The 11,065-nt window shown below is 38.8% G+C and overlaps 1 protein-coding gene across 1 annotated transcript in view; it reads right to left on the reverse strand.

Moving 5' to 3' along the window:
- The window catches only part of LOC104078480 (suppressor of tumorigenicity 7 protein homolog), a 56,196-nt gene that overhangs the window by 6,586 nt on the left and 38,545 nt on the right, over nucleotides 1-11,065 (reverse strand). The window contains exons 9-11 of the mRNA XM_009580128.1: nucleotides 8,310-8,460; nucleotides 3,594-3,686; nucleotides 429-568 (exon numbers count right to left, since the gene is read on the reverse strand). Of these exons, the coding sequence (XP_009578423.1) occupies nucleotides 429-568; nucleotides 3,594-3,686; nucleotides 8,310-8,460 (384 nt within the window). The remainder of the gene's footprint in view (nucleotides 1-428; nucleotides 569-3,593; nucleotides 3,687-8,309; nucleotides 8,461-11,065) is intronic.

The raw sequence follows: 11,065 nt of genomic DNA on the forward strand, positions 1-11,065 counted from the left end.
ACGCAGAAATTTGCCCTGGTTAACAGTACACTCTATTTCTGCTCATACTAGTAGTTTCTATTGCACTGGAAAGCACAGCACAGTCATTATGGCTCTACACAAAATAGAGGGGGTTCTGCAAACCATTATTAGTTTATTTTATCAGATTATATATGAAAACACAGATATTTCCTTCTCCTACCAAGCCTTTTTTGGCAAAGATCTAGCCTAACAAAAGAGCCATATAAACCAGAGAAGACAGCCAGTAGCGTGTTTTACTGATTAGCTCCCTTAACAGTTGCTCAAATGTCCCCCTGCTCAGACATCTCTTGCTGTTTTATTTATACTACTGAATATGCAGGTATTTAATACCCAGCAATATTTAGCTCAGCTCTTCCTGTATCTGTGTCTTTATTTATCAGAAGAGAGCAGCAGCAGAGAATACTCACAGCTTTTGCGAAGACCCCCATAAGCTCTGGGAACTGATGTGTCAGAAGGGCTAGCATAGCTGTGAAAGAACATAGTCCAGCAGTGAAGAGGATGAAGAAGGGAAGCTCCTTCTTGGGGTAAACTGAAACTTCATGAAATGCTGTAGAAAAAAAGATGGGAAGGGGAATGCATTATATGTTTAAAAAAAAAAAAAAATCAAAACAACCAAAACCAAACCAACATTCTTATGTTGTTTAAACAACCAGAGACATGCAAAGATGATTTTGAAGGAAGAAACACATAGAAGGTCTGAAATATCTAAGGTCATCATTATTGTTGCGTCAGTCATCTCACTGCCAAGTAATTCTCATCTAAAGATCATATTTCTGGCTTACTCTGGTCCTATGTACCTGTTACTTTTGCCCTCCTTGTGTCAGCACTAACTATAATGCAGCTGGGCAATAACTAACCTACAAATAAAACATCCAGGTTTTTCATGCAGGTCATTGACTAGCCACATGGCTGCATGTTTGCTAATGCTGATACACGGAGAGTGCAGAAACATGCACCCGGGATCAGCAGTGAGACCAACCTCGCAGAAGCATAGTTGTAGATCGGCTCAAGCAGGCTGTAAAACTACAGCCTTTGTAACAGTAAATTTTGAGTGTTTAAGCTGCACAACCAAGAAAAGTTATTCTAAAAGTAGAACATATAAACACATACTTTAAATTCAGATTTTCAGAATTCTCTGTATACTTATAACAATACAACAACTTTTTAAAGTGTTAAAACCTGAAATTTAAATTAATAGTGAGTTTTTAAGGTGTTTGTTAGTATACACTGAAAGGAATACAGAAATTTCCTCTACTCTGGTACGAAAAATCGCTCACTGGGCTTTGGAGAAAGTAGCACTGAGAAGGCTAAAAGGGTCAGAAGAAGATAATGACTATTTTCATGGAAGAATACATCCCTTAAACTTTTATGGTAGCTCAGATTCAAGGTGAAAATTTGGCTGGGTTGGCAAAAGGTCTGGTGAACTTTTATTAGTCCGCTTCACTCATTGTCCATACGGTCACGATAAATGCAAACTTTGAAACATTTTTTTCTCAAACAGGACCAACCTCAAGGCTTCCTATATACTCAAATCCTATGACTATTTATACACACAAAACATTAATCTTCCATTTTGCCTACTTTCTTTGCTTCAGTGACCAGATCTCATCTCATCATACTTGCAGACAACATAAGCACAGGGTAATCCAGCAACATGACAGGACAATATCCTTGACTGCATTCATGCAGAGTGGAGCGGTTTCCAAAACCAACAGCAGGAATAAATTAAAATATTATAAACCAAAAATTTGTATGATTTTTGGGTCTGCTAATTCATTCAGTTTAAAAAGAAAAACACAGATAATTTGCAACTTCTCTTTGATTTAAATTAAATTTAGAGATCGGGAAATACCAGATCATGGACTTTATAAGTCTAAGATTTCTTGTGCTCAGTTTTTTGCACAGGCTCAAACTTGTTGTTCCGGTCTGTTATCCAGTCATGGCAAAGGTTTTGTGATTGGTATTTTTAATTCGGACAGCCTATGAGATCTTAGTGTTCTGATATAATTCCAGCTGACTCTCCTTTAAAACACACACAATTAAAGGGTGTGGACAGGTACGCAAAACCCCTTTAACCGACCCGTGTTTGTCACGGTATGTTAAACCCTTCCCTGCTCAAACCCAAGAGATTTTGCAGTGAAAGGCATTTCCCATAACTGCCAGTGCAGAACATGACTGTCTGCATATGCTGTTAAAGAGTCCCTCGCTTCTAACATTTGACAAGAACGATTAGTTTTGCATCTAAAAAGAGAATGCTGAGCTATTCTGCATGACTTTGTCATTCCTAAATCTCCTGACACTCCACCCTCCCCAGCTCAACATCCCTCTGAGTAAAGCAAGCAGAGCACTCTAAGAGGTGTTGTTATAATTAGGGTGATTATAATGGGGTGGGGAGATATTGTCAGTTGCCAAGGATTTCTGTGTAGTATCAGCGAGAATGTACTGCGAAGGAGAGACTTGCAATGAGTGGATTTTCGCTGTATTATTCTCACCTAATGTTTATTCACATAGGCTTATAAAAAGTGACAACACATTTTTCAGCCCAAACCAGAGAGGTTCTGAATGAAAGACTACAAAGAGTGCAAATGCCCTCAAAACCAGCCTTCACAGGAGAAGCAGGTTATGTTTTACTGTTTCCAGAACAGATTTCTCTTTATTCCTTCTTCAGAATAGAGAAAGTGAGAGAAGAATCTCCTTTCTTGGATCAACTTGTATTTGCCTCCTCTGCCCTGATCCTGCAAACCCCCCTGCACTTGCATGTGTTCCACTTGTGCTCACACAAAGACCCACTGACTTCGGTAAGAAAACATGTGAGAATGAAGCATAACTGTTTGCAAAATTTGACGCTTCGGCTCTTCCTCTGCATTCTCGTGCTTCACTGCATGCACTGCAAGAAGTCCCATTAGCTTGGACTGTAATGCTTTCCAAGGGCTGGATCTGTCTTTATACCTGTATCTTGCAGAGCAGTGGGAACACCGTTGGCACTTTGCTAATACGTGCCATAAACATATATAATAAATGACTGAGGTAATTTCACATCGATCTCTTCATAATAGCAAACACACCCTTACACGAGAAAAACCCTTTCTTGCTATTTAAGACTGCTTTTCAGAAAACGTCAGCATAACCTGTCAGAATAACAGTTGTGTTAATGATCCAGCCATCCTCAAGCAGGTTTGGTCTTGCCTTGGAATTTAAATAGCTAGTGTGTCTACAAAAGACTAACAAGGCTGTCCCACTGCGCTTTTGGTTTGATGGGAAGTTATCCTAGATGAAAAATCAGACATATTTTCCAGTGTCTTGGCAAGAGAGAATAGCAAGATCTAACTGATTGATATCTCTTCAGTAATCTCTCTCCCTGTCCCTACACTGTCAACAACAATAAAGATTATGAACTATGGCTAGGAGCTGCCTCTTAAACCATCAAGGGAGCTCCAAAGACTCACTGTCAACCTGATTATTCTAATCCAATGTATTCAATTTAAAAGGCATCATCAATGGCGAGCAGTGCTGTAAGACTCAGGTAAACAATTCTTTGATGTCAACAGTAAGAAGAGAAAAGCTGAACGTACATGGTAGTAGTTCTCTATCTGCAGTTTCTGTACAAATAGGGTACGGGTAGAAAAGATGTCCTTTTTCCAGTGGGTAGGGGATCATTCTGAAAGCTGAAAAGAAAACAACACCGTGCACAAGTTACTGTGAGTGTGGCAGTCACTGGGCATACTTAACTATATTTACAATTTTGAAAAACAAACATAGACAAAACATAACATTTATATCTGGTTGCAAACAGCATGTAAATTGTTTAATGAAATGCCAAAATATAAATCTACACTTAGCTTTTCATCCTGCAAACACTTATGTTTATTTTTATTCTTGGGAGAAAGTTCATGAGCGTCAAGTGAGACCACATAACAAGTACATACATGGATGTTTGGATGATCAGAGCCCATTGTACTTACAATGCCATAGACAAATTTACACATTTTGTCATAGGCTTTTAGGCTGTAGAATTTTAAAATTTCAGGGGGAAGAAGTGTATCTGATATAACAGGTATGGCCTACAAAAATGACCAGCCAAGCTTGTGAATTGAGGCCAATACTCGCAAACTCTGTGCATCAAGCATAACAGAAGTTTTGCACGGAAAAAAGTACACTACTTTTTTCCCATCACACTCCAGCAAACCAGGTAACACTGATGACTCAGGCCCAGAGAACCAGTTTTCCTACACAGTCATGTTTTCATTTTATATTTGGCAATCAAAGATTAATACTGAGTTATTAAAACCAGGTTCCCCACATGCATTCTTTTTAAATGTACCAGATCAAGTCAGGTTTCCAATATAAATCTTCAAGTCATGGATTAAGTAATACTTAATCTTATGCATTTTAAAAATTGAAAATAATAACAGAGAGGGAGGGAAATGGATTACTAAATCTGGACGGTGATGATGTCATAGGCCATCTGAGTGTGGTTTATGGAAACATCAGAATACTTGACTGAATTATAGCTTTGCAATCAAGGCATCCTTTTCCATTATCCTATATATTATTCTCACTGTTAAAATGTCATCAACGTGTTATTCTCACTACTCCTATGAACATCAGTCACTGAAGCAATATTTTCCTCAACAGACGTCCTAGAAGCACTGTATATTTTAGATGCTAGGTACAGCCCACCGCCACACAATAACACTCCATTATCTCTTGCTCACAAGGCAACCGAGGAATTGGTTTAAAATACACAATACCCCAATATTTTTGGTTGTGCACACTGCATTTGAAATAATGTTAGCTGTGGTTTTTATGCAATTATATGAGTGTATTTATTCTTGATTACTACGTTTAAATCAATATTAAAGAAGGCAGAAATCCTCAAAGGTTGTAAACCAACCTGGGCTGTAACGCTTTTTCAGTATTAAACCCCCCCTCTCCATAGCACCCCAAAAAGCCAAGTACAAATATAATAATCCAAGCCTTGTATGATCTTCACGTGCAACAGACTTGAGTGTCTGCACAAAAACATATGTGGAGGCATGTTCAAAACTCATTACGTCAAAATCACTAACACAAGTTTTTCCTTCCAATTTGGCTTAATATTTAAAGAGACAATCAAGCCTCTTCTGCCTTACCCTAAATCACAGTAGCATTAAGTTTCTAATCAAAATAAAAAGGGATGGTAATGATGCTGCTTTTACAAAACAAGAGAAAAATGTCTGAATAGACATGTCTGAATGTCTAAATTTTGCTGAATTTAAACAGTCATCTTTGACATGAGACCAAATACGGAGTATTTACAGCAAAACAGTTTATTTAGCAATGTTATCAAGCCATGGAAGAAAAGTACTCTCGTTCATCTGTATCAGTTTGTGTTTACATAGGTACTTCTCTGCCTTACTCTTACAGTATTATCTGATCCTATGTTACATTAATCAATTCAGGTAGCACAGAGGCAGTTTGCTATTCAACCATGTGCTTGTCATAAAAGCTACTGTAGTATTTGAGAAGCCCTATGTTTTTCTTCTTCATGCAAACAATAGGAAACATGACACAAGTTTAGAAACTCACAGTGACGAACAAGCACCTCAGACTCTTTTGAAATTTGGTTACACTTGAAACTACAGACCTTCTGGTACTGAGCACCTGGACCAAACCCAGAGGAGCATTTCATGTGGTGTCACTTGGGCTTTTTTGGTTGTACTATGAATAAAAATGTACTTTGACTGATCGAATGAAGACAGAGCAGGAAACAACCAACATTCCAGTTTGATGATGATAATTATTTTTATAACCTCACTCTTCTCAATTGTTGAATGCAATTTGGGAAAAACACTCCGTGAGAATTTTGGAGTTTAAAATATCACAAAGACATTTCTGCATATATTTTGTTAGAGGCTGTCTTAATTAGGAGTGATCTTACTCTCCTCAGAAGCATTCAAAATGTACTGCCCAAGTGACTGACTTAATGTACTTAATTCTGCCCAATTCCCACAAGGTCAGAACTGAATAGTGTATATATGTGGGCACTAAATTCCTACATACAAGCTACTAAAGTGAGACTTGTGGTTATTTAAGCACACTGACAGAATAGTACACTTTAAAGACATAGCAAGTACATAAATACCTAGAAAGCAAGCGAGGGCAACTGACCATATACTGTATGCAGACTGTTGGTTAGAACTAGTATTTAATTACATTTAATTTCTCTGTCATGTTTCCGCTGGTTTTAACTTACAATTGTGCAGAGATGCCAAGGAAACCTTTTGCAAGTAAAGGACATAAGAGTGACATAAATAATTCACTACATCCATAAAGAATATTACCCAGAGTAAGATATGGACCAAAAGTTACGACTATTGGACTAGATACTGGTGAAACCATTAAAACCCATGGGAGTCTTTACGTGTGAGCAAAATCTGAAAAAAATTCTTGAGGATTGGTGCACTGTTCATCTCTCTCTGAAATCACTGAGCAAAATGAATTACGGATTTTTCTTTAGAGGTTATGCAACAATAATAATTTACATCTTTACAGGCTACTATAGAAATATTAACTAATAAAGTACATATTCAGATTGCTGTGGAGGTAATAAGGAGAGGAATCAGTTAATATAGTTGGATGGGAATGCCCTACACTGCTTCCAGGCACAGATGACTAGATTCTCTACGTGGCAGGAGGACTGCAGGGCAGCCAGCCTCCTGTGCCAAAAGCTGGTCCTTGTAAACAGCCCCTTAGGGACTCCCCAGCCTGACAAAGCAAAAGAAGATCTATTCAGGATTCCCTGCAAACTACTGCTCCATAATGATGGGATAATGAGCCTTGGCTAAAGGACTTCTGCAAGCATCTGGAAGAGAAGAAACACTACAGAAAAGCAAACCACCAAAAATAAGCCACAGAGAAGGAAGCTATGACAGAGAAAATAACAGACTGGGAGAAATCACAGGAAAAGAGCAAGCAGGTAGGACAGAGAACAATGCAGCAGAGCAAACCACAGGTGGCAATTGTATGGATTACTGAGCAAGGTGTTCTGTACACCTAGAAATAAAGCCATTGCTTCCTCAGGGAGCCTACATTGCAAATTAGGCAAGTTCAGGCCATTTAATATGGTGACTGAGACAGTAAGTCACTTTTACAATGGAGGTATTAAGTGCATTTCTGTAGGAATTATGGTGACAAACTGTATTTTTTATAACAAACCTAAATGAGAACAGCAAATGGAGGAAGGAAAAAAAAAAAAAGAACAACATATGGAGAGGCTAAAAGAGAACAGAAAAAAGCAGAGCAGAAAAGGGCAACCAGATGACAGAAAGAAAAATCTGCATTAAGAAAGCCCAGAGAGGTTGATTCTAAATGGCACTTCTTAATTCTCTGGAACCTGAAAAGAGCAGATTTCAAAGACAGGATAAGATAATTTAGGTTAGAGGGTTAGTATACAACTCCAACCTCCTACTCAAAGCAAGGTCATTTTCAAGGTTAGGTCTGGTTGCTCAGGGCCATGTCCATTTGAGTTCTGAATATCTCCGGGGATGGAGATCCCACAACCTACCACTAACCTGTTCTAGCCCATCACCACTCTCATTCTGAAAATATTTTCCTTATGTCTAAATGAAATTTCTCTTTCTGCAGCTTGTGTCTATTGCCTCTTGCCCTTCTGAGAAAACTTTGACTCTGTCTTCCATATTATCTCTCCATTGGATGGAGGAAGACAGCAACTAGATCCCTCATTCACCTACCAGAAGTCTTTTCCAGGTTGAATAAAACCAGCTCGCTCAGCGTCTTTTCCTACTTCACATGTTCCAGTCCCCTAGACATCCTACTGGACTCCACTGGACTCACTCTAGTTTGTCAATTAAATATTAATGAATAGTATAAAATAAAACAGTATTTATTTTGTTTTTATTGGTTTTTTTTCTGCTTATAAGGCACTTTCATAATTTCCCAATATCAAAGCATTCAAACAATGACAAACAAATTCAAACAATACAACTCTGGAATGAGGAAGGTAAAATATTAATTCCCTTATCCATGAATAAGGAAATATGTCACAAAGAAGACAGGAAATTTTATTCAGTGTCACACAGAAAAAACAATCCAAGACTTCAGAACCCTTTTTCCTCATTAAATGAAGTTTGTATTTTCAGTTTGAATTTCAAATATTTCAATGCTGGTAAGGATATAACTGACCTCCAAAATTCCCACATACCATACTTCACAAAAAGCTATTATTTTATCATGACATTCAATAAAAATATTTTATTAGCTCCTTTGTAAGAAAGAGAATTACTTACTGCCTTCCCATGTACAGTGTAAAAGATTCAATGCCCCCTCTACTCTTTTCCAGTGTTGAAGATGAAAGAAAGCGTATGCTATTGCTTCACTGTCCCCTCTCTTCAGAATATGTTCAGGGGGCAGAATTAAGCTTTTCATTTCTAGTAGATACTGCAATAAAAAAGCAGAGTACAATTATTTCAGAGGTAATAAAAAACACAGAAAGCTGCCTGCAGTTCTACAATGCACACTGAACTGTCTATTTCCCTAAAGTGCTTTCCCTCATAAGTGTTTCATCAAACGTGTAACACCACCAACTGCACTTGAAGATAATTATTGAATTATTCCCAAAGACTACGATATGCTAACAGATGGTTAATGTTCTGCTCTTCAGCTGTAGTAGAGGGACTATAGAGAATTTCAAAATGAGATGTCTCTCTTATCAAAGGAGACAGAAAAAAGGGCTCAAAGCAGAAAAGAGAATCTAATTACAAGAGCTTTTTAATTAAAAGTGTTTACAATAAAATGAAGAAGACATTAAGCAGTTTGATGCACATAGTCTTTCTATAAGAAACCACGCAGTACTCATAGTTTGCACACAGGTTGCTTTACTGCATTGCCATCAACTGGTTGATGGCAATGCAGTGAGTATGCAAGGCTGGCAGCACCTAAGTAGCTACCAGCAAGTTACAAAGTAAAAAAAGTTACAAAATGTAACAAACAGCTCATTTCCAGGAAAAAAGTATTAGATGTCTAAGCTTGCTGCTTTAAATACTGAAGATGGTATGAAAATGAAAAGCATCACTGACTAAATCCCAAGGAATTCTCCCCGTTATGGGATCCCCCATAACAGAAGCAGATGAAACACATGGAGGGTTCATGCCAGCAGAAGACAGAGGTCCTGGACATTATTCAAGCAGGTGGTTTTTCCTCCTTCCCCAGCCCATGAACTAGACCACTACCAGCAGACGTCATCTCATCACTGGTATTACTACATTCCAGTTAGTGGAGGGGAAAGATACAGCAGAGGAGAAAGATACATCCCTTCTTGGCATGCTTTACAGGGAAAGGAATGACAGGCAGAAATCACAGGCTGCCAAATCAATTCCTGTTTGTCAGTTCTCCTCTGAGAAGTGTAACATTGCCCAGTTGTGCGCTGACTGCTCTTCAATAGCATAAAGGAAACTCTCTCTCTCTTCCAGGATGCCCAAGAGCAAATGTTCTCCCCACCAGACTATTTAAGTTAAGACAAGAGTCAGCAGGTGAGTCAGGCAGTAAACTGTCAGGCCCCAACACAAGGTTCGGAAAGGAAAGCTATGGTTAATCATCGGCAAACAGAGAGTGAGGGTGCAGCCCCTCCACTTTACTGAGGCCTCTGTGCCTACGCACCGGTCTCTGCTTTGGTCTGGAAGGAGGAGGACTGCAGGACCTAGGGACTGGCAACAACCAAGTGCAGGCACCCAAGAGAAGGCAACTTGACACCAGAGGTGAAACAGAGGCGTGGGTGGTGTTAACCTTCCATGGCTCCTGTTAAATGCTGACTTTTGTGAACGGGAGACCGCAGGGCATGCTTGAGCTCAGTGTGTGAGCTGGTGCAGAAAAGAGGAGAAAAGAGGGCAAAAGAAATAAATGAGAATTGAAAATCAGCCTTTGGGAAAGGAAGAGGAAAGTCCAGAGGGAAATGAGCACAAATAGCGTGATGTCACGGAGGGCATCCTAGAGCTTGTCACCCCTTCGCCTGAATGAGCCTGGAAGGAGCTAGCAAACAGGTAAAGGATTTGAAGAGACCGTGATCAAAGCAGAGAACTGTCAACCCTGGGAAACAGATAAATACTTCAAAGAGGAAAGAGAAATCACACATGTTTCTGATGCAGGTAACAGTATTAAAGGAGGAGAAACTGAATTAGCAGTGGGAGTAATATGTGTGACACTTGGATTTTCTCTAAAGCCTTTCAGAAGAATCTGAGAGAGCGGCAGAGCAGGTGGATTAATGGAGGAAGCTGCAATTCAGTAGGCAGGACAGGGGATTAAGAGTGACAGAGAGAAGAGAATAAAGAGCTGACAAGAGGGAGGGAGCTGCCAGGCTTACAGAGATACAGCAAACATTCTTATTCACTGCCCTAATGAATGTGCCACCCTTTTAAAAACACACATTATACCTGTTGAGCAGAATGGAATACAGCTGCAAGAGCTGCAGGTTCTATCTGTTTTATTAATTTAGAACATAACTCTTATTTCCGTATTTTTTGCAAAAGTAAATTCCCAATATTTAAATATTTCAATCAAAGGGGAAAAAAAACAACCCCAAAGCCATGTCACTATCTGTAGGAAAAGAATAACCAGGAAGGAATGTCCTATTTCGAGGAGCGTTGAGATGAAAGTATGTTATTTTGATTCTTATGTATTGCTTGTTATCAGTGATTAAAAACAAATCAAGTGGAAATACCAGATGGAAGGGTATATCTTGACACTTGCAAATCATTCTTAGTCCTCACTCAGTTATGTTGACTTTTCAGTCTGCATTCTTCCCAGTTTCCGAAATAAAAATATTTTTTAAAGTTCCTCAGATCAAAAATGTGAAACACTCCTCTCTCATTGCTCTACCACAGCTACTTTCCTAAACAAAAAGTCCATAATCTGGTTTGGTGATATCCAAGAAGACCCACACATAAAGTTGATGGATGGCTCAAGTCTCATTTGGGCCTCATAATAGTTTTTGTTTTATGCACACCTTTTGGGCATACAAACTGTCAATGAATTTATTCTGGAGGCATTT

This window comes from Fulmarus glacialis, unplaced genomic scaffold, assembly GCF_000690835.1.
Source record: "Fulmarus glacialis isolate BGI_N327 unplaced genomic scaffold, ASM69083v1 scaffold9326, whole genome shotgun sequence".
NCBI lineage: Eukaryota > Metazoa > Chordata > Aves > Procellariiformes > Procellariidae > Fulmarus > Fulmarus glacialis.